The sequence below is a fragment of the Ictalurus furcatus genome, chromosome 7, assembly GCF_023375685.1.
Source record: "Ictalurus furcatus strain D&B chromosome 7, Billie_1.0, whole genome shotgun sequence".
Taxonomy (NCBI): domain Eukaryota; kingdom Metazoa; phylum Chordata; class Actinopteri; order Siluriformes; family Ictaluridae; genus Ictalurus; species Ictalurus furcatus.
Genome location: NC_071261.1, coordinates 27,743,440 through 27,768,869, shown reverse-complemented (window position 1 = coordinate 27,768,869; position 25,430 = coordinate 27,743,440). Strand labels below are relative to the sequence as shown.

Sequence of the window (25,430 nt, the reverse complement as noted above, 5' to 3'; positions counted from 1 at the left end):
CTATAGAAACATAGCACAACATTTTAAACACATACAGAATCAATTAAACATATAGTATAGTTACATAATTACACAATTATAATACTTATTTAAACAATTACTAAAATAATTCCTAATTTTAAATCTGTAGTGAAAAAGTAGAAAACATGACGTACCTCTCACTGTAATTGTGATTGGATCACTGTACGCTGAGACGTAGTTTCCCCTGCGTGCTTTACAGTCGTACTGTGTTTCTCCTTCATTAGAGACTGTTACATTGAGTGTGTTGTTGTCTGTGGTTCCAGGAGACAGGGGATTTGATTCCTGATAATCTTTGTACCAGAAAAAAGTCCATCCAGTAGACAGCAGATTACAGGTCAGAGTAACTCTGTCTCCAGTGTAGACGGAGCTCTGAGGATTTACACTCACAGTCGGTTTGGGTTTTTCTGTTGATATGAAATGATGAAGAGCCGCTTTTACATTTACAACATAAGCAGTAGTTTTATCTTTGTGTCTAATTAAGCAATTAGATACAGCTTTATTTGTAAAGGTTACAGTGATGTGACTTTTTTTCATAGTTTATAGTACATTGTTTATAAAAAAGAATTCAAATGATTGAACTGATTTGTGAAGGTCACTGTATATTGAGTCTAAAATGTAAGTCACTTAATATTAGCTTATTGTTTACGTTAACATAGCATGATAAATTAACTACTGAATGATAAATAACATCAGCTGTGTGAGCTTTTAAAATAATGTTCCATGATTATTAACATATACTGTAGGTGTGTAACAGCGCAACCAGACTGCTCTCTCTCTCTCGCTCTCTCTCACACACACACACACACACACACACACTCAAACACACATACACTCAGATCGAAGTCAGTAACCATATTGCCTTCAACATATTTTTATGAGAATTTTGGGATATCTTATAAAAAATGCTGGATGGAAGCACCAGATATGAATAAAATCTCCTAAATGCGCATTAAAAAAGTTCTGTGCTCAATTGAGGCAGATAATATTTTTATCTGATAAGAAAACATGCACGTAAACTACCATGGAACACATTTAATGAATAAATTCCTCGATGCACATCAAACAAGTCATGTGTCTTTTCCTCAACAAATCATGTGATTGGATAACTGGCTGATGTGATTGGATGTGATTGGACATTCAGCGCATGGCGCCAGCTTATACCCAGCAAAACACAGAACGTTCCCCTCACGTTAGCATTTGGTTCCTGTTTTTGTTTTGTTTTTGTTTTTTTAAACCAAATAATGTTCTAGGGACATTTTCTGTAGGTTTTTTTTTTTTTTTTTACCAAAAACACTTAATTCCTGCATCTTTTATTACAAGTTTTATTATAATAAGTTACTGTGATTTGCAGTCAGTGTTTATTAAAGTGAGTTCACTGACAGCATTAGAGCATCTAGCATACTGTGTTCTATACAAAATACACCTCTACACTTTTCACTGTTAATGGAATAAATGATGTGTGAGATAAAACACACTCACCTGATACAGTCACTGTAACAGCATCACTGGTCTGTGTGTATTTAGGGTCTGATGACTGTGTTCCATTACATGTATAATCACCTTTATCAGAGTCTTTAATATCAGTGATTGTGTGTGTTTTCTTTCCTGCAGCATCACTGAGTTCTTCATTATTTCTATACCAGAGGTAACGCCAGGATTCTCCAGTCTGTATCTCACATGTGAGAGTGACGGTTTCCCCAATGAACACACCCTCAGCTGGCTGTACTTTCACTGCAGGCTTTGGTCTCGCTATAGAAACATAGCACAACATTTTAAAAAATTGCGCATTAAAAAAATTCTGCGCTCAATTGAGGCAGAAAAAACATGTGCATAATCTACGGTGGAAACACATTTACTAAATAAATATCTCGACGTGCATATGACGTGACTTTTCGTCAACAAATTATGTGATTGGATAATTGGCTGATGTGATTGGATGTGATTGGATATTCAGCGCTTGTGATCAGCTTATAATCAGCAAACACAGAACGTTCCCCTCATGTTGCAGGGAGTTCTTTTTGTAACAATCTAAAGAGAATCTATACAGAACATGTAAAATTCAAAATACATGTACAATTCAGACATCTGTTTATCTGAGAAATATTACATCTAATCCACTTCATCTGCGATAAAAGAAGCAAACACCGCGCGAGCGTCACTACGGGTAGCAGAAGGTGTCCGACTGCACGGCTCCGTTTTTACCTCCTACCCCGACTGCATGTGGCAACTCTCACCGATTGGTTATATCCAGCCACAGCCGAACACACCCGGTTCGTTTCAAATTCATCTCACATAACCGTTTCTTTTTGCCCCATCTCATAATGGCAAGTGTATAGACAGTGTGTTTTTATCGTCCTCGTCCACTGAAGCTTCGATGGTAAATACCTATTCAACACTTTAACTAACATCTCAAAGGACATTAGTGTCACTGTCACTTTACTTCTCTTTGTCTAATGTTACAAAGCTAGTTAGCTACAACAGCACACTAGTTAGTTTATTAGATAGTTACCTAGGCTAAGCAGTGTTGGATGGTAGCTAGCTAGCTGGCTAATTAGTTAGATTTCACACATTAATTCACAGTTGCACAGTTCAGGGAAGTAAAGTATAGCGACTGACAAATAAAACTATAATGTTTGGTCATGCCACACAGCCACTGTCATTAACTGTTGTGAATAAAATTAATGCTGTGTCCCGTATAATGAACTTCCGATCTCAGTCCGGACCGCACAATCTCTCACCATCTTCAAAAAATAGCTAAAGACCCACCTCTTCTGTGAACACCTAACCAACTCATATATAAAAAAAAATAAATTAAAAAAAAAAAAATTGGCACTTACACCTCTACTCTGTGTGCTTTGCTTCTTCTGGAACTCAATTAGTGGATCTTGTATGGTAGCACTACTTGTATTGTTCTCTGCTTGATATATCGCTTTGCTTGTATTTTTCTCATTTGGATAAAAGCATCTGCTAAGTGAATAAATGTAAATAAATGTAAATGTATAAGTGGCAGCTGGGAAGTGCACAGAGACTTCAACACAGATCTCTGACTTGAATGGAACACAGGAAAACGCTAATGTTAATCAGTGAAGCTCATTTTTAAGATGAGCATTTTTGTTTTAACTACAGAGATTGACAGAGGTAGAAAACATGAAGAGAAAGGATGAAAGACATTCTGGGGGGATGGGTACTGGGGGTGCAGAGTGTAAACAGCAGTCATTAAAAGCAATAGCGATCTCATTTACTCCATTAGACACTCTGACATTAACCCTTAGCTCCATGGTATGTTTGTAATTTGTGACCAAATATGTATTTATAAGCAAACTAGTACAGAACAGGTAAGCTAGCTCACTCCATTGAATGTTGGCTAGTGCGTATTAGCCCTTAGCTAATCGTGATCGTGTTATTGGTACCTATACCTAAAGACACATGTAGCAGAATAAAATAGTTTATTTAGTTGTATTTAATTTATTGTGGCTTATCAATGTAAATACAATGCCAGTGGTATTATCATAGCTAGTTGTCTACATTCAGAATAATTAACTATATACTTACACACTGTTTCAATACTACATTCATTTGGATTATAACTATATTATTATATCTATATTTATATTGCATTACAAGGTCATTATAAATGTGCTCAAATGTACATATTTGAGTGTTTTCCTCCTCACAGTGAGCTGTATGTAAATGATCAACTCCCTGTGTATCACCTGATTTCTAAGACTGGCTTTACATCCTGATTAGAAGGCGAGTGAAACCTTCAGGGATCACATCTCTTTTCAGGAACACCACTGAGCAGATCTTAGTTAGAGGACAGTGACACTGACGGTTTCTTGATGAACATGATGTGTCCATTAATGGATGGAGTAGAAGGGGGCAAATTGTGCAGAGATACATATTGGTAGCAGTCAGTAATTGTACACCACATTACTGAAATCTTGAGAAGTTACATTTTAGAAAATGTTTGCAATTGTTTGTGTGTGTGTGTGTGTGTGTGTGTTGCATATTTGTGCTGTTGTGAGGGATTCTATTCAGGGTGTTGAATAATTTTGAAAATAGAGAAGTCATTATAAGTTACATTTTGAGTTAAATTTGGGGAAACCACTGGAAGCATTCGCTGTGTTGAATTATTTCAATTGCTTTCGTTTGATTTGTTCATTGCAAACAGCTAAAAGTCTGTATATTTTTACAGCAAACCTCATTTGCAATGGGGGTTGAATAATTTTGATTGCAACTGTACATCATGGCCTTTCATTCATGTCTATGGCCAACCTAGAATTTATTATTATTTTTTTTGTATTATGCTATCCACCCTGTACACACGATTCACATGGAACTGTATGCAAACATGTGTTTACCATATGGACAGAACAATGGAGTCGGGGATGTCAAGGGGAGGTGGAGTGTGTGTCTGATGGGAAACAGCAGCGGGTGTGACAGCGTGAGCATTGTTCCTCTTACACGCTCCTGCTCACCCAACCTGGAGATCCTGACCATCAAATGTTACCCTTTCTACCATCCTCGGGAATCTACTGTACCTCGATCATAGTCAGTGCCCTTTATGTTCCACCTCAGGCGGTCATGGACACTGCCTTATGTGAACTGCATGAGGCTCTCACTCAACACCAGACTCATCATCTGGATGCTGCCCTTATTGTGGCGGGGGACTTTAACAGTGCCAACCTCAAACACGCAGTGCCAAACTTCCACCAACACTTCACCTGCCCTACCAGGGGCAAGAGGACACTGGACCATTGCTACACTCCATTCAAAGTCAGCTCCAGCGCATAGTCACATCCATCATTTGGGAAATGGAACCATGTCGCCATCTTCCTCATGCCTAGATGCAAACAAAATGGGGGCGGCCCAAGATGGCAGTTGAATGTTATTTAATCTGAGTGCTTTTTAAGGTTTAGATGCTAAATATCCATGAATTTTTATTGACTTTGGTCATACAATACTTTAAATAATATACATATAGTTCTGCAGCATGTTTGGAAGCTATTGGTCAATGTTTTACATTACTGCATCACAAAGCAAGCTGTGTCACCTCGGTTTCTAATCTAGTGAAATGGCTGTTAATATCATTGACAAATCTATTGCAGTGCAGGTAAACGAACAGTTGACTCCTCTACCTGACACACCATTGAAGAGCATGGAATTGAAAAAGACTAAAAAGGAACCTACACTATTTGAGATTCAAAACAACATAGTGAGTCATCAACTCACTCAACAAGAGATAAGATCAACAAGAGAGCCGATAGTCTGGATGAAATTATCAAGAAGAATACTGTGACTATTGATGTTCAAACGCTCACTTGACTTTGCCTTTAAATAAGTCAATGAATTAAAAAGTGATATGAAATCTGTGAAAGAGACATGTACAAGAAACAAACGAGAGATAAAGGAAATAGAAGACAGACTGAACAAGGCTGAATGATATCATCATAGTTGGAATATTCATATTTCTGGAATTCCAGAAAGGGCAGATGAGAATATTAAGCAATGTGTGATAGAAATATGCAAAACTGTCATTCCAGAAGAAAAGGTGAGACAGACAATGGATGTGGACATTGTTCATCGTTTAGTACCAAAGGAGCCGAACAGAGACCCCAGAGCGACAATCATCCAGTTCTCAAGCAGAGCTACGCGCTCCTATGGAAACAGGCAAAGAGCTGTGAATACCTGAAGACCCATAACCTAAGATTTAAGGAAGCTCTGACCAAAGCTGACATGAATGGTAGTAAGGAACTATGGCCAGTGGTGGAGGCGGCATAAAAAGAGGCTAGGTGGCGTTTTTTGCTGGAGTTAAGGTGATCATCAATGGTAGCTGGTATCAATCCTCCAAATCGTAACTCTTTTTTGATAAGCTGTAGCTCTTAAGACACTTTTAGTAACAAACAGTCTTTATATTGTTGTTTTATGCACAGTTGATCTGTTGAACTGTTCTAAATGTTTCTTGTTCACTGTACTGTTAAATATTAATGACCAAAGACTAGTACAGTTAATGTTGTGGGCACAAACCCTTAATTAGCTAAACAAAGCTTACGACCAATCTTACACTTAGGCTTAGGAGTGGTTGTTTTTTTCTTATTACTTTTATCTGTTCATCTGTCTTTGTCTGTCTGTTCCATTAATGTCAGGGGTAGGGATGAAACGCTTACCCGTTTCATATATACCCATATATATATATATTCATATATACTCGCGATATAAGCGAGTTTGTCATTGTACTGTTTTGTTGTCTTTGTGTTTTTCATTAAGAATAATTATGAACCCACCATTCAAGTAATTGCCGCTAATTCGAAAGCGAAATGCACGCAGCCACATGGGCATTCATAAGCGATTTAAAGCGAGGGGGAAAAGTTCCAATGAAGTACCATAGCCCCCTTTCACAGCAACTTTCTTCTGCCAAGCTCTGCAGACAGGGTTACCATCCTCTATTAAGTTCCCCTCAGAATTTTTATTAAATCCAAAATATGACCACATTTCAGATTTGGTCTTCTTGGATAGTTGGAAATTCTCCCGAGTGCCATCACTGCCTTCCACCATGTTCTCTAACTGAACTAAATGAATTTTATTACTATAAAAAGCAAAATGACAGTGGGGGCGATGCCACGGTGGGCACTTGGTGTGCGGTTGAACACAAATATTAAACCTGTTTAAATAATTTCAGTGTGTGTATCAGTACTTTTTGCACATTTTCAGCACATTTTAACAATACTGTGATAATCCTGATAACCGTGATATTTTTGGTCACGATAATCGTGTTATGAAATTTTCATACTGTTACAGCTCTAGTCAGAGGTATTAGAGATTGTTGTAAATGTAATTCTGTTTTTTTTATGTTGCAAAAACTTTAATGCAGACTTTTATTTCATGCAAGAAACACACACGCTATCATTTCACCTTGATCTTTGGAAAAAGCAATGGGGAAATGATATATGGCTTTCTTGTCAGAGGAGTAAATCTGCCAGTGTGGTGATTCTTAAACAGGCATTCAAAGGAAAAATTATATTCAGTAAAACTCATACATTTGGAAGATGGCTTATTTATTTGTGTCCATTTATCATGATACATATTTACTGGCAATATATATTTATATATACAATATATTTACAGTAGAGATACAAAAACTAAAAGATATTTTCCAAAATATTAAAATAAAATCCTTTTTAATTTAGTCCCTAATGTACCAATAGATCGATATCCACTTCCTAAAGGACCAAATTCCACATGTCCAATTATTAGTAGGTTAGATTAGTCATCATAATGTCATAGATGCTTGGAGATTTAAAAATCCAGACAAGAAGCAACTGACATGGTGTAACAGGGTAGATCTAAACAATCAAGAATTGATTTATTCATTTTTTTTGCTTTATCTCAGACACTTTAATGGAAAGAATTTTTTAAAAATGAACTTAACAATTGATCTAGATCATTTGGGTGTCTGTGGATTGAACAGGGGTTATTGGAAATTAAATGTAACCTACTTTAAGATGACTTTTTCAGAAAGAGGCAAAAAACAAAACAAAACATTATTAAGTGATTCTGGAGTAAAGCCCAATTAGAAAAAGTATATGGGAGATATTGGGAGTTAATGAAATGAAGTGAAATTAATAGCTATGAAAAGGGGTAAGGAAATTGCTCAAAGTAAAAAAACATATGAAATAGTCCAACTATCTTCTGCAGATACTGACCTACAATCTGATAACAAGTTACATATATTATAATCAGACCTGGAAAAATGGTATGAAGAGAAATCAAAGGGAGCCTTTCTGAGGTCAAAAAGGAGATGGTTAGAAAAGAGGAAAAAATATAAAATAATTTTATAAATTACAAAAAAGGGAATTATGAATCTAGTTTTGTTGTAAATGTAAAATAGATGGGGAAATTTATGAAAATTATAAAGACACAGTGGGGAAATATGTATTGGATGGGTCAACATTTTTTTCAGTAAATATATTTCCAATGAGGCTATTCACATGACATTTTCACCAGACATCAGTATTAACTCAAGAAATCCAGAAATATAATTTCTGGAGCGTTTTTTTCAGCCAAGACTCATTGGTTGCTATGATACGGAATATCCACAGAAGTAACTTACTAGAATGTTACTAGATTCTAATTACTGAATATAAAAAGGTCAACACAAGGTAAAGTATTTGCTCTAGCCCTTGCTTTGGATGAAAGAATGGCTCAAGCACATGGAAAGAGAAGACGGACCCACCAGTCCATGTGGGGTCATGAGATTTTGTGGGTGAGGAAACATCTCAAAATGTTCCTCCAAGCATTATTTTCTATTTTAATATTTTGGTAGTCTGGGGATGTCGTCTTTTACAGACATGAATACTTGGAGACCAGCAATATTAACTGCTCCTCCATTGTTGTTCAGTCATGGTACATGTAGGATGTGACGTTTGGTCGGTGTGGTATTTGTCCCGCCAATCCTCCACTGTGATTAGATGGCTGGGTAAAAAAGTGACAAATAAATAAAGACATATGCGGACGATATATCTGTGTCTGTAAAAGACCAAAAGGAACTCGACAGAATAATGGAGCATTTTCAAAATTATGAAAAAAATCTCAGGAGCTAAATGAAACCCGACTAAAACAGAGGCAGTGTGGATGGGCTATAGCGCTGCTCCAGTTAAATATGCAGAATAAAGCCGTATATTGGAAAATAAATGAGAAAGAATATGGTGAGATGTTCCAACATAAACATCTAACATTAACTGAGAGCTTAGAGTGTATTAAAAACATACGAATAAAAGACATATCAGAAAACATGAGAGATATAATGTGGATAATACGTGTAGGCAGATTAGTAGTATGGTGTGTTGTAAAATGGAGTTGCTATGTTCTACTAAAAATGTCCTGCTAATGATTGTAATGAAAATGAAACAAATGAACATCTTTTAATATACTGTCCATCAGGGGCGGTTCTAGGATTTCATCCTTAGGGGGCTTAGGCCTCAGTGAGGATGTTAAGCTAGAGACAATTTCCTAATTAGTGCCTCTTTGTAAAACGGGACCATTATATTACTATATAGTAAGTGTAAAGTACCGATATTTAAATTGGTAACAAGTCGATACTAAAATTTTATAAATGATGCAATGCTACCAGTCTTGCACTCTGCAGTACGGCTCAAATCGTTACACGTATACTGTTTGACTGACAGACGACTGTCTGTATGCATCGTTTTTAATGAAATGTCTCTCTTTAAATGAGAACCACTGTGATGGGCTGAATGAAATATTTTTTTTTTTATGTGAAAGGCATGCTTTTGTGTGAGAAACAGACACAAAACACAACCATGCCTTTATAATTATACACAGTAAAACACAAATAGCAAAACATTTTACAACCTGCATTGGTTCTCCAATCATGACGGACATAAATCAATCATGACCCCTTTAATTACTGATCTTAAAATGGAAATGGTTATGATGTTTTGGAATGACATACTGTAAGGGTGAGTAAATAATGTCAGGACTTTTATTTTAGGGTTAATTATCCTGCTAAAGGATTATCATGACTATGAAAATGGCATATTTGAACATTAAATATTTTAGGGAAACAGAAAACTAGAAAATATTTTCTGGAATACTACTACTGAATTGTGGGCACTGAGCAATAAAAGTGTTCTTAGCTGTGAGAACATTAGAAAATGTTCACTCTGTTCTTCATCATTTCTTACTTGTCTCTGGCTTTATCTCTCCGTCTCCTGTGACCCCTTCAGTCTCTCTTTTTGTCCCCCCTTGCACTTCCTCTCCTGTAAAAAAAAAAAAAATGTTGTATATCCATCCATAAAAAAGCGAGCATGTCTCTGAGTGAGAGAAATTGTCTTTTATTTCATGAATTAAGTTGTGTTCTATGCCTGCGCAAGGATGCACGCCTAAGAAGGATGTTACGTTATCCAATGTATTTCTGTTTGCTCTATGTGCCATTTGTGTGTCTGTCAGTGGTGGGATGGGATTCTTTTGTCTCCTTCCCCTTCTCTAGGCCCCGCCTACTGCATGCGTCACGTTCCGGCTTGCTAATGGATGATCACGTTTTGTCCACACCTGCCCCGGCCTTGTACGACAGGATTGGTTGCCTGCATGTTTCCGGAAGTGTACTTAAGCCTCGTCAGTCTCCATCCCAGGGCAGATCATTGCCATGGTGTTGTGTGTAGAGAGAAGTGCTTTTCGCCTGTGTATGACCTTATGTCTGATTTGACTTTGTTTATGCCCTGCCCCATTACGATTCATGTGATACACTTGTGTATATATGTATATATTATTTTGTTAAGTAACACACTAATAGTCATATCTGTAAATAGTGCACGGTTAAGAGTGGTTTGTAGGAAGTCGCGCCATTTGTGTTGATTCTTCTTTTCTCCTGGTTTTGGGTTAGCTAGGGAGTGAGAGAAGACGGTGTATTTTTGTTTTCTTTTCTTGTAGGTTAGTTAGTTTTCTTGTGGTAAAGTTAGAGGGTATTTTTGTTTATTATTTTGGCCTGACCGGCTTCTGAAGAGTGAAACCACTGTGTGTATAAAAGGTGCTCCGTTTGGAGAATAAACAAAACAAACGCAATGTTGGTCTCGCCAACCCTTTTCTTTTTTTATTTTATTGTATGTTGCGGCCTGATCTAGACCGGGTCGTAACAAGGTCATGCCATGTCATTTAGATTAGTACAGAATGTTTATCTACTTACAGAGACACAAAGATGTTTTTCTGTTCGTCTGCACATTTGCTAAGACCCTGAAACAAAGCCTGTTTGAACTGCATCAAACTGCTCCTTATCGGTACATAGAAGTGTATCGTGCCCTGTGCTTCATATATACAGTACATGTTTAGCACAAGCGCTCAGAGCACTCTCATCTTCTATCCTGTATTCATCATTCTGTGATAAACTACTTCACCTGAGAGGACGAGTCTGCGAGTGTTGTCTAATTTCCACGACACTGTATGCATCTTATTTTAATGAAATGTATCTCTTTAAATGAGGAGAACCACTGTTATGGGCTAAATTATTATTTTTTTTATTTGAAAGGCATGATTTTGTGGGAGAAATAGACACAAAACAGAACCTTGACTTTATGATTATAAACATGTCCTATTATAAAAAATGTCCTGTTAATGATTGTAATGAAAATGAAACAAATGAACATCTTTTAATATACTGTCCATCAGGGGCAGTTCTAGGATTTCATCCTTAGGGGGCTTAGGCCTCAGTGAGGATGTTAAGCTAGAGACAATTTCCTAATTAGTGCCTCTTTGTAAAATGGGACCACTATATTACTATATAGTAAGTGTAAAGTACCAATATTTAAACTGGTACCAAGTCGATACTAAAATTTTATAAATGATGCAATGCTACCAGTCTTGCACTCTGCAGTACGGCTCAAATCGTTACACGTATACCGTTTGACTGAGAGACGACTGTCTGTATGCATCGTTTTTAATGAAATGTCTCTCTTTAAATGAGAACCACTGTGATGGGCTGAATGAAATATTTTTTTATGTGAAAGGCATGCTTTTGTGTGAGAAACAGACACAAAACACAACCATGCCTTTATAATTATACACAGTAAAACACAAATAGCAAAACATTTTACAACCTGTATTGGTTCTCCAAACATGACGGACAGAAATCAATCATGACCCCTTTAATTACTGATCTTAAAATGGAAAAGGTTATGATGTTTTGGAATGACATACTGTAAGGGTGAGTAAATAATGTCAGGACTTTTATTTTAGGGTTAATTATCCTGCTAAAGGATTATCATGACTATGAAAATGGCATATTTGAGCATTAAATATTTTAGGGAAACAGAAAACTAGAAAATATTTTCTGGAATACTACTACTGAATTGTGGGCACTGAGCAATAAAAGTGTTCTTAGCTGTGAGAACATTAGAAAATGTTCACTCTGTTCTTCATCATTTCTTACCTGTCTCTGGCTTTATCTCTCCGTCTCCTGTGACCCCTTCAGTCTCTCTTTTTGTCCCCCCTTGCACTTCCTCTCCTGTAAAAAAAAAAAAATGTTGTATATCCATCCATAAAAAAGCGAGCATGTCTCTGAGTGAGAGAAATTGTCTTTTATTTCATGAATTAAGTTGTGTTCTATGCCTGCGCAAGGATGCACGCCTAAGAAGGTTGTTACGTTATCTAATGTATTTCTGTTTGCTCTATGTGCCATTTGTGTGTCTGTCAGTGGTGGGATGGGATTACTTTGTCTCCTCCCCCTTCTCTAGGCCCCGCCTACTGCATGCGTCACATTCCGGCTTGCTAATGGATGATCACGTTTTGTCCACACCTGCCCCGGCCTTGTACGACAGGATTGGTTGCCTGCATGTTTCCGGAAGTGTACTTAAGCCTCGTCAGTCTCCATCCCAGGGCAGATCATTGCCATGGTGTTGTGTGTAGAGAGAAGTGCTTTTCGCCTGTGTATGACCTTATGCCTGATTTGACTTTGTTTATGTCCTGCCCCGTTACGATTCATGTGATACACTTGTGTATATATGTATATATTATTTTGTTAAGTAACACACTAATAGTCATGTCTGTAAATAGTGCACGGTTAAGAGTGGTTTGTAGGAAGTCAGAGCCATTTGTGTTGATTCTTCTTTTCTCCTGGTTTTGGGTTAGCTAGGGAGTGAGAGAAGACGGTGTATTTTTGTTTTCTTTTCTTGTAGGTTAGTTAGTTTTCTTATGGTAAAGTTAGAGGGTATTTTTGTTTATTATTTTGGCCTGACCGGCTTCTGAAGAGTGAAACCACTGTGTGTATAAAAGGTGCTCCGTTTGGAGAATAAACAAAACAAACGCAATGTTGGTCTCGCCAACCCTTTTCTTTTTTTATTTTATTGTATGTTGCGGCCTGATCTAGACCGGGTCGTAACAAGGTCATGCCATGTCATTTAGATTAGTACAGAATGTTTATCTACTTACAGAGACACAAAGATGTTTTTCTGTTCGTCTGCACATTTGCTAAGACCCTGAAACAAAGCCTGTTTGAACTGCATCAAACTGCTCCTTATCGGTACATAGAAGTGTATCGTGCCCTGTGCTTCATATATACAGTACATGTTCAGCACAAGCGCTCAGAGCACTCTCATCTTCTATCCTGTATTCATCATTCTGTGATAAACTACTTCACCTGAGAGGACGAGTCTGCGAGTGTTGTCTAATTTCCACGACACTGTATGCATCTTTTTTTAATGAAATGTATCTCTTTAAATGAGGAGAACCACTGTTATAGGCTAAATTATTATTATTTTTTATTTGAAAGGCATGATTTTGTGGGAGAAATAGACACAAAACAGAACCTTGCCTTTATGATTATAAACATGTCCTATTATAAAAAGTGTCCTGTTAATGATTTAATGAAAATGAAACAAATGAACATCTTTTAATATACTGTCCATCAGGGGCGGTTCTAGAATTTCATCCTTAGGGGGCTTAGGCTTCAGTGAGGATGTTAAGCTAGAGACAATTTCCTAATTAGTGCCTCTTTGTAAAACGGGACCATTATATTACTATATAGTAAGTGTAAAGTACCTATATTTAAACTGGTACCAAGTCGATACTAAAATTTTATAAATGATGCAATGCTACCAGTCTTGCACTCTGCAGTACGGCTCAAATCGTTACACGTATACTGTTTGACTGAGAGACGACTGTCTGTATGCATCGTTTTTAATGAAATGTCTCTCTTTAAATGAGAACCACTGTGATGGGCTGAATGAAATATTTTTTTTTTATGTGAAAGGCATGCTTTTGTGTGAGAAACAGACACAAAACACAACCATGCCTTTATAATTATACACAGTAAAACACAAATAGCAAAACATTTTACAACCTGCATTGGTTCTCCAATCATGACGGACATAAATCAATCATGACCCCTTTAATTACTGATCTTAAAATGGAAAAGGTTATGATGTTTTGGAATGACATACTGTAAGGGTGAGTAAATAATGTCAGGACTTTTATTTTAGGGTTAATTATCCTGCTAAAGGATTATCATGACTATGAAAATGGCATATTTGAACATTAAATATTTTAGGGAAACAGAAAACTAGAAAATATTTTCTGGAATACTACTACTGAATTGTGAACACTGAGCAATAAAAGTGTTCTTAGCTGTGAGAACATTAGAAAATGTTCACTCTGTTCTTCATCATTTCTTACCTGTCTCTGGCTTTATCTCTCCGTCTCCTGTGACCCCTTCAGTCTCTCTGTTTGTCCCCCCTTGCACTTCCTCTCCTGTAAAAAAAAAAAAAAAATGTTGTATATCCATCCATAAAAAGCGAGCATGTCTCTGAGTGAGAGAAATTGTCTTTTATTTCATGAATTAAGTTGTGTTCTATGCCTGCGCAAGGATGCACGCCTAAGAAGGTTGTTACGTTATCCAGTGTATTTCTGTTTGCTCTATGTGCCATTTGTGTGTCTGTCAGTGGTGGGATGGGATTACTTTGTCTCCTCCCCCTTCTCTAGGCCCCGCCTACTGCATGCGTCACATTCCGGCTTGCTAATGGATGATCACGTTTTGTCCACACCTGCCCCGGCCTTGTACGACAGGATTGGTTGCCTGCATGTTTCCGGAAGTGTACTTAAGCCTCGTCAGTCTCCATCCCAGGGCAGATCATTGCCATTGTGTGTAGAGAGAAGTGCTTTTCGCCTGTGTATGACCTTATGCCTGATTGGACTTTGTTTATGCCCTGCCCCATTACGATTCATGTGATACACTTGTGTATATATGTATATATTATTTTGTTAAGTAACACACTAATAGTCATATCTGTAAATAGTGCACGGTTAAGAGTGGTTTGTAGGAAGTCGCGCCATTTGTGTTGATTCTTCTTTTCTCCTGGTTTTGGGTTAGCTAGGGAGTGAGAGAAGACGGTGTATTTTTGTTTTCTTTTCTTGTAGGTTAGTTAGTTTTCTTGTGGTAAAGTTAGAGGGTATTTTTGTTTATTATTTTGGCCTGACCGGCTTCTGAAGAGTGAAACCACTGTGTGTATAAAAGGTGCTCCGTTTGGAGAATAAACAAAACAAACGCAATGTTGGTCTCGCCAACCCTTTTCTTTTTTTATTTTATTGTATGTTGCAGCCTGATCTAGACCGGGTCGTAACAAGGTCATGCCATGTCATTTAGATTAGTACAGAATGTTTATCTACTTACAGAGACACAAAGATGTTTTTCTGTTCGTCTGCACATTTGCTAAGACCCTGAAACAAAGCCTGTTTGAACTGCATCAAACTGCTCCTTATCGGTACATAGAAGTGTATCGTGCCCTGTGCTTCATATATACAGTACATGTTCAGCACAAGCGCTCAGAGCACTCTCATCTTCTATCCTGTATTCATCATTCTGTGATAAACTACTTCACCTGAGAGGACGAGTCTGCGAGTGTTGTCTAATTTCCACGACACTGTATGCATCTTATTTTAATGAAATGTATCTCTTTAAATGAGGAGAACCACTGTTATGGGCTAAATTATTATTTTTTTTATTTGAAAGGCATGATTTTGTGGGAGAAATAGACACAAAACAGAACCTTGACTTTATGATTATAAACATGTCCTATTATAAAAAATGTCCTGTTAATGATTGTAATGAAAATGAAACAAATGAACATCTTTTAATATACTGTCCATCAGGGGCGGTTCTAGGATTTCATCCTTAGGGGGCTTAGGCCTCAGTGAGGATGTTAAGCTAGAGACAATTTCCTAATTAGTGCCTCTTTGTAAAACGGGACCACTATATTACTATATAGTAAGTGTAAAGTACCGATATTTAAATTGGTACCAAGTCGATACTAAAATTTTATAACTGATGCAATGCTACCAGTCTTGCACTCTGCAGTACGGCTCAAATCGTTACACGTATACTGTTTGACTGACAGAAGACTGTCTGTATGCATCGTTTTTAATGAAATGTCTCTCTTTAAATGAGAACCACTGTGATGGGCTGAATGAAATATTTTTTTTTTATGTGAAAGGCATGCTTTTGTGTGAGAAACAGACACAAAACACAACCATGCCTTTATAATTATACACAGTAAAACACAAATAGCAAAACATTTTACAACCTGCATTGGTTCTCCAAACATGACGGACAGAAATCAATCATGACCCCTTTAATTACTGATCTTAAAATGGAAATGGTTATGATGTTTTGGAATGACATACTGTAAGGGTGAGTATATAATGTCAGGACTTTTATTTTAGGGTTAATTATCCTGCTAGATTATCATGACTATGAAAATGGCATATTTGTACATTAAATATTTTAGGGAAACAGAAAACTAGAAAATATTTTCTGGAATACTACTACTGAATTGTGAACACTGAGCAGTAAAAGTGTTCTTAGCTGTGAGAACATTAGAAAATGTTCACTCTGTTCTTCATCATTTCTTACCTGTCTCTGGCTTCATCTCTCCGTCTCCTGTGACCCCTTCAGTCTCTCTGTTTGTCCCCCCTTGCACTCCTTGTCCTGTAAAAAACAAAACAAAAAAACGTTGTATATCCATGTATAAAAAAGCAAGCATGTCTCTGAATGTTGTATCTTATTGGACTGATCTGTTTTTCTGCAGCACAGCCACTGCACGCTTCTCTATTGAAGTACTGTAGATAGCTGGCGACGCACTTACGAAGAGCTACCGCGCATGCGCAGAATATAAAAGAGAATAAAAACCGTAAAGAAAACCTCGGATCAAATTGCCTGTTAGTCTTTTCTTCTTCTTCTTCTTCTTCTTCTTCTTCTTCTTCTTCTTCTTCTTCTTCTTCTTATCGACGTGTCCTGAATTTTGGGGTTATTTTATTTTTTGAAAATAAAAGAGGTTTTGATAGTTTGATAGTTGGTAGTTTTATGGGGGCTGAGATGACAGACAGGGACATAAAAATGGTCTAGAACCGCCCCTGTTGTCCATGATCAGCAGCGATATGGGAAAATATGGTCAATATTGGAATAGCTAAATATAAAATTAAATGAAAAATCTATAAGGCATGACATTTTTTGCTGAAAGTTTGCCTAAGAAAGTGAACATTTTTCTTTGGCTAGTAATCTGCACAGTGAATAATAAAATCTGGAAAACAAGATGCAAAATAATTACGCAACAATCCCATATTTCTGCTGAGGTTGTGTTTAAACAGATCATAAGAGAATAAAAACAACAAAGGACAACTGAAAAGGAGAAAAAATAAACACCCATGGGGCATTTTAAACGTGATAGCTGGCAAAGTGTAAATATTCATGTAAATATACATTATGTTCTTTGAAATTTTAACAATGTATAGGTCTATATTAATATTGTAACCACTGATATTTTGATGTAATGAATACTTGAAATTTCTTAATAAAGTATGATTAAAAAACGTGACAGTGACAAGCACTGCGTTTTACCGAAAGTTGAATTTTTTTCAATTCTCAACGACCAGAAAAAACACCAAGCACACAGAGATCAGTGTGGAATAGACGCTCAGCACATCGTCACGATGCTTTTTAAAATACACAGCACTCCCACTGCAAATAATTGAAAATACTCTAGCCACAGGGAAACAAACATGTGTGGACACATGCCCTTAAAGAACATGCTATAAAGAACATGAATTCTGGAATTTATGTGATGCAGAAATAACATTAAATGAGATAAAATTAAGTATTGCAAAATTAAACGAGAACAAATCCCCTGGTAATGATGGATGGACAAGTGAATACTACCAAGCTTTTCAAGATGATATTTATACATTTTTACTTTTAGTTTTCAAGGATGCAGTTGAAAGTACCTCATTTCCTACCACAATGACACGGGGTCTAATAACTATAATTCCGAAACTGATCATTAGATAACTGGAGACAAATAACCTTAAATAATAATGATGCAAAAATATTAGCTTTAGTATTAGACTTAAAAAAGGATTTAATCAAATCATAGATGAGTGTCAGTCTTATGGTTTTATGAAGGGTAGGCATATCTGTGAAAATATTCAGCTGGTGTTAGATCTAATTGATTATAGTGATTTTATTCTAGAAGACAGTTTTATACAACCCCAATTCCAAAAAAGTTGGGACGCTGTGTGAAATGTAAATAAAAACAGAATGCAGTGATTTGCAAATCTCATAAACCCATATGTTATTCACAAAAGAACATAGAAAACATATCTAATGTTTAAAGTGAGGAAATGTGCCATTTTAAGGGGAAAAAAGGTAATGTTGAATTTGATGGCTGCAACAAGTCTCAAAAAAGTTGGGACAGGGCAACTTAAGGCTGGAAAAGTAAGTGTTACTAACGAAAAAGAGGAACATTTTGCAACTAATTAGGTTAATTGGCAACAGATCAGTAACATGATTGGGTTTAAAAGGAGTATCTTAAAGAGTCAGAGTCTCTCATTATTTACCTCATTATTTGAAAAAAATATATAATATGTAAATATCCAAGAAAAAACGCCTAATGCCTTAGACTACTAAACCTCCAATGAAAATGAATAAGGTTAAAATGGATACAAAATTATTAAAAACCAAAAAAAAAAAAAAAAAAACATTTCACAAGACTATGTGGATGGAATATTTTCCCACATTTCATTTTTCAGCAAGTTGGTCGACTAGAATTTTTCCTGAAATGCAACTTTGATGTGGGGAAACTACAAATGAAACTTATTTGGATCTGAACCTACAAACGAATCACCTCACATATATACCATTTGGAACAATAGACACATAAAACATAATACAAGAAAAAAATATTTTCCTAAAAGTTTGGTTTGAAAAAGACATGCGATGGGTTATACAATTAAGAAGGATGGATCTTTAACATATACAGAGTTTTTGAACAGTTGTGATTACATCAGTTACAAGTTGCGAGTTTGAAAAAGTAATGAGATTCATCCCTGGAGGAGTAAGATCACTATTTAGAAATTTCTCACACACCCCAATCCACAAAAAAGAAGATTCTATAGCTTTTACTCCTTTAGAAAGTTAGATATTAGAAAGTGTAACAATAAACATATTAGAACTATTTGCAGAGGAAATACTACTCCCCCCATTGTGTCAAATATTGCAGTGGTTCTCAACCAGGGGGGCGCAGAGAGATCGGAAGGGGGGCGCAAATTGTTTTCAAGAAAAAACACAGACAGGGCATCATTTGGGTTCTCAGTGTATTGTGTATTACTTTTCAAAAAGAATGTGCATAAATGAAAAACCGCACGTTCCCTCTCCCTCTGTATTTTCTTTTTGGTGGTGAGAGGTGGAGCTTAGCCTGCCTTTTATCTAGCAGTCAGTGCAGACCAGTGTAGCCAACGTAGCCACTTTTCAGACCCCTTTTTGCAACATTTTTGCAAAAAAAAAAAAAAGCCTAGTGACAAATCTAGCGACTTTTTGGACAAACCTTACGACTTTCCAAATGTCGGCAGTACTGTCCTGCAAGCGCAAAGTGTTGCTTTCCTTCTGCACTCACACCTCTCTCTGCGTCTGCTCTGTTCAGTGAGGGGCTGAGAGCCGGAGATATAACAATGTCATGGATAACGAGACGCACCCTTCATCCCAATTTATTCTTCATTCTTAAAATTATTCTTATGTGAATGTTTTCAGTCTTAAATAGTCTATTAGAAATAGTCCATGTTATTACAGCCTAGTTCTCTTGTTCAAAGTAGATATAGTGTTCAGAAGCATTTTTGATCATTCATGTTCCATACCTGTCCATTATGTAGTTTTATAAAAGCTATTTAAAAAAAAATAAAAGTTATGAAAAGTAATTAAAAAAAGTACAAAAACATAAAAGAAATATATATATATATATATATATATATATATATATATATATATATATATATATATATATATATATACACACACACACACACACACACACACACACACACACACATCAAGAGGGAGAAAAAACACCTAGAACTCGTGCTGTGTGTAAAGATGATGTCTCTTGTGTGGAATTATGACAAAACAGCAGTTTGTAAGCTCTGCACTGCTAAAATTTTACACCGGACGCTGCAGCAGTGAAGTTTCCACGTTTAAATTTATTTCGTCTAATTTGTTTATTGCCGAGCTGCTTGCGCTGAATTAAAGTGCCAGTACAGCGTTGAAAGATTTAAATGAAAATGAGTTGACAAAAAAGTATATATTGCACAGAAAAAAATATATTTATAGAGTAGTATATTTCATATCCAGTTAATTTTAATATATAAAAAAGTTGATATTATATATTACCAGTTTGATGTTCAGTGATGAAGTAGAAATGTTTTTGTTTGTGATGAGTGAATGTGAGTCTATCAGGAGGTTTTTTAGAATTCAGTCAATGTTAATATGAATTAATAACATTCAATAAGTTAAGAAATCTTACTTTAATCTTCAGAATTTAGTTCATGTGTTAATGTTAATTTGAGTCATGTGTTTTCTGTTTATGAGACCAGTTACTGTGAAACAACTTGTTGAAATGGAGAGAATAAAGTTTTTATTTGCATTTCCTTCAGTATTGTGGAATTAATTATTATTAATTTAAAAGAAAGTATAAAAGGCAGAACTATCGGTATCGGTTATCGGTATCAGCCGATATCACTCTGAATAATCAATTATCGGTATCGGCTGAGAAATTTAGTATCGGTGCATCTCTAGTAATATCGAATTAACTTAACTTACACTGGAAAGTTTTCCTCGATTTCGGGACATACGAGTTCCTGTGCGTGATGAATGATGGGCTACGCTTAGCCTCAATTACCGCTCTGGTAATTGTGGTGTTATATATAGTGTGGATTGAATGTGCGTTTAGGGCATTGAGCTTTGGCATTTTTAAGACCTGTCTTGTGCACTTACTTTCTGTCACGTAAACATACCAACATAAAACCATCCAACTATAAAACACCATCCTCCAGAACACTGAATCTGGCAGATGAGCTGAACACTTTTTGGGCTCGCTTGGAGGCTGCAACTAGCTAGCGATGCTAACAATGGTAGTAGTGCTAACAGAGCTAACATCACTAAGGCCTGTTTCACACTAGATGCAAGAGCAGAGCTGAAGCAGCACGCTTTCTATTGTGCTTTCACATTGGCATCTATTGTATCGTGTAGTTGAACCACAGCTTGTGTACAGCAAATACAAGAATGTGTGCCAACAAAAGGGCCACAGAAACATTTCAAATAAAAAAAATTCTTCCCCTGTTACGCCTATCACGTGCTTTTGTTTATGAACAATATTCTGCTGTGATGTGATAGTGTTCCCCGTCCCACAAATACCATGTAAGCATGTAAAATTCTGCATATATGTAGTTTACATGATAAAAGTAATCTTCAACTAAAGCTAGACTTGAAGGCTCAGCAAAAAAAAAAGAAAAAAAGAAATGTCCTCTCACATTCACCTGCTCTGTTTCACAGACATTTGATGAACAGAAATGGAATAACGAGTCCCTGAACAAAAGGGGGTCAATATTAAAAGTAACAGTCAGTATCTGGTGACCTACAGCTTCTTTAAGTACTACAGTGCATCTCATCCTCATGGACTGCACCAGATTTGTTAGTTTTTGCTGTGAGATGTTCCTCCACTCTTCCATCCAGGTATCTGCAAGTTCTCGATCACGTCTGGGGGGACACATGGTTACATGTAATTTTCCACTGCAAAGACGATCAGCTGTCCTTCCTGTATCCCTGTAGCACCGTCTTAGGCATCTTTCATTACAGACATTGCAGTTTATTGCTCTGGACACCTCTGCAGTCCTCATGCCTCCCTGCAGCAGGCCTATGGCATGTTCACGAAGGTGAGCAGGAACCCTAGACATCTTTCTTCTTGTGTTTTTCAGAGTCAGTAGAAAGGTCTCTTTAGTATTACTGTAACTGTGACCTTAATTGCCTACCACCTGTAAAGTGTTAGTGTCTTAAGGACTGTTCCACAGGTGCATGTGCAATAATTGTTTATGGTTCATTGAACAAGCATGAAAAAGATTGTTTTTCCAATAAAGATCTGTAACGCTTATATGGATTTTACAAAATTATCTTTAAAATACAGTCTCCTGAAAAAGGGACGTTTCTTTTTTTGATGAGTTTAGTTTAAAACATTTAAACATGCTTTTGTGATTGGGGCAAAAAAAAAACTCCTGGCAATAGTGTTTTCAGTTGCTGAAAGTCACATGGTGACTGTGAAACATAGTAGACATGACTTATATGTTTTTTATAAGGTGAAATTGCTAATTTTTCATGTCAACCCATATTTATTTTGACGAGGAAGCATGCACTGTCACTTTAATTCAGCGTGAGCAGTGCAGCAAAATAGACGCAGCACTTCTGCTTTGTTCCTGCTATGTGTTGCTGCACCGCCTCGGCCTGCGGCGTGAATGCTCTAACCTATTAAATGCATGCTGATTCTGCTCTGCTTACACATCCAGTGTGAAACAGGCCTAAGAGAACGAATGGAAGCATGCATACAGAGAGGGTCAGAGAGGGAAACACTTCCATCGTTTTAGAGCACAACATGAGGAACTCATTCAGTAGAGTGAACACCAGGAAGGCAGCAGGACCAGACGGCATCTCAGGTCAGGTCCTTAGAGCCTGTGCTGACCAGCTAGCACCAGTGTTCATGGAGATATTCCACATCTCCCTGGCACAGTCGGTAATCTCCACATACTTCAAACAGTCCATTATTGTCCCTGCCCAAAGAAACCCCAGCCTGCCTGCCTCGACGACTATCATCCAGTAGCCCTGACCTCAGTTGTGATTAAGTGCTTTGGAAAGCTGGTCAGAGGCTTCATCACCTCTTCATTACCTGACACCCTGGACCCATTACAGTTCATATACATGCAGAGCCCTCCACTAATATTGGCACCCTTGGTAAAAATGAGCAAAGAAAGCTGTGAAAATTTGTATTTATTGTTTAATCTTTTGTTTAAAAAAAAAAACAACACAAAAATACTCTGCTCTCATGGACAGTGTTGGGTAAGTTACTCAAAAAAATAATCCACTACAGATTGCTAATTACTACTTTAAAATTGTAATCTGATTACATTACTGATTAATGCATGCAAAAAGTAATCAGATTACTAATTACTTTACTTTCACACTACTTTCAAAACCTATCAAATCTACCAAAAATATACTACAAAGTGAAACTCATAGTTCTTTCAGGAATTTTTAGAGCACGTCAATGGATGACATGAGTGTTTCCACGTATTTTCCTCTAAACCCTGTCTGATTGGTCTCACTTCCATTTACGGAAGAAATATATGTATAGGAACAGGAAATAGTTCAACCCTGACTTCTTGTTTCACAGGGGTATAAATATGAGGTAACACATAGGCCAAATACCGTTAGTCATTCATAACAATAGGTAAGACCAAGGAATATAGCTGAGATGTGTATCAAAAGGTTGTTGGGCTTCACAAAATGGGACATGGCTATAACAAAATAGCACAAGCATTGAAAATGTCCATTTCCACCATCAGGGCAATGATTAAGAAGTTCCAGTCAACTGGAAATGTTATGAATCAAACTGGAATTGGACGTGTGTCTATATTGTCTCATTGCACTGTGAAGAGGATGGTTCAAGTGGCCAAAAAATCTCCAAGGATCACAGCTGGAGAATTGCAGAAGTTAGTTGCATCTTGGGGTCAGAAAGTCTCCAAAACTACAATCTGAAGTCACCTATATCACCACAAGTTGTTTGGAAGGGTTTCAAGAAAAAAAAAAAACCTCTACTCTCATCCAAAAACATACTCAAGCGTCTTCAGTTTGCCAGACACTACTAGAACTTCTAATGGAATCGGGTTCTATGGTCAGATGAAAGCAAAATAGAGCTTTTTGGCAAACCCAACACCATTTTTAATGACATTAATGAACACTGCATTTATGACTTTTGAAGTAATTTTCTGTTCCTACTCAGTAAGATATTTCACAACTAATGGTATTACACGAGTAAAATGTAATTCTGTGTTCACTGAAAAACACCCAGTTATATTACAACTATTTAAATAAACCTTGTTAACATGCTTGAGAGTCTAAGGTAAATGAATAATGAATAAATGAAATGTACATTAATCACCTGTTTGTGTACAGTGGATGAGTCCAGTCATCACTAAATGTTCAGAGGGAAACAGAAAGGACAATTTAAAACAGGGATAAACACTTGGGGGTGTGCTGTTAGAGGAAAATAATGAAGAACAGGGTGGTATGACGTGGCTCAGTGAGAAGCAGGTTTACTCTTACCATCCCAAAATAGTTTATTTTCCCATTAGTTCCTGTTCTGGCATGTTTGATTACTCTTACAATATATCTCAACAATTTACCAACAAAAGCAATAAATAATTTTATTAATGAACTACATGCTGTACTTTTAAACTTTTCAAGTTAATTCGTATCACTTATAGCAGATATAAACAGTTGCTCCCCTTTATCAGTGTCTGCTTTTTTCACACTTGAAGTTACAAAAACTGAAGGGTGTGAAACTTTAATATAAACCTCTGCTTTGTTTCACAGCCTGCACTAATGTGTCATTCAGAGCTGAATTTGTATAAAAATTCTAATCAGTCTGTACCTGTTATTATATGATTTCACACTCTATATGCTATAATGATCTTAAAATCACAAATAGATTTATTCAAAGCAGCATCTGTTCTGTTGTTGAACACAGTGCCATGTCTCTATTAATATAAATGTCTCTCATTTAGAAACTGTCACTTGATTTCCTGTCTGCTTGGCACAGTCTCCTGCTAAATGTTAAGCCCTGCAGCATTTTACAATATATCTACACGAGCAACTTTCTCCACTTTCTTTACAGATGATAGAGTACAGAAACTATCTCCAAACAAATTTAGAATAAAGAATAAAATGTAATATCTTAAACAAATACGGACTACCAATGTGTAACAGCAGTTAAAATGATCAGCTTTAATGTTCTGCACACGTGAGAGACACCAGGATGCAATTGCTGAAAACAGTGTTTGTTTAATGACTATGTAATATTTTACTCATAAAATAAATTGGGTTGAATGTGAACACACCACAACAAAGCAGAATGCACAGTTCACGCTAAATTCAGTATCAAACCTTAACTACAGACTAATCAAATAATCACACACAACCTGATTACAGGACTCTCAGCCGTTAATTCAAAACTTAATTCACTACCAATCACTGTAATGAAGACACACAGAGAACATTTACTCACAGAGAAACACACAGAGTGGACGGAGCTCCATCCTGTCACACTGATTACTGACTGAATGAGAAGTGTCTGTGTTAAAGCCTCGACACTTCCTGTGGTCTTAAACACCAATCAGACTTCAGATAGATAGAGAGAGAGAGAGAGAGAGAGAGAGAGAGAGAGAGAGAGAGAGAGAGAGAGAGAATTCAGGTGGAAATTCATGCTTTAGATGATTATTAGTATTCATTACATGCAACATATTTTCACCACACATAATGT

General features: G+C 36.7%; 1 protein-coding gene across 1 annotated transcript in view; it reads right to left on the bottom strand.

Annotated features, from left to right (window-relative positions):
* Positions 1-241: 241 nt before the first annotated feature.
* The window catches only part of LOC128610729 (carcinoembryonic antigen-related cell adhesion molecule 5), a 31,673-nt gene continuing 6,484 nt past the window's right edge, over positions 242-25,430 (bottom strand). The window contains exons 2-10 of the mRNA XM_053630146.1: positions 25,176-25,288; positions 24,051-24,083; positions 16,436-16,510; positions 14,203-14,277; positions 11,963-12,037; positions 9,726-9,800; positions 1,501-1,770; positions 320-425; positions 242-248 (exon numbers count right to left, since the gene is read on the bottom strand). Coding sequence (XP_053486121.1) covers positions 242-248; positions 320-425; positions 1,501-1,770; positions 9,726-9,800; positions 11,963-12,037; positions 14,203-14,277; positions 16,436-16,510; positions 24,051-24,083; positions 25,176-25,206 — 747 coding nt within the window. The 5' untranslated portion in view covers positions 25,207-25,288. The remainder of the gene's footprint in view (positions 249-319; positions 426-1,500; positions 1,771-9,725; positions 9,801-11,962; positions 12,038-14,202; positions 14,278-16,435; positions 16,511-24,050; positions 24,084-25,175; positions 25,289-25,430) is intronic.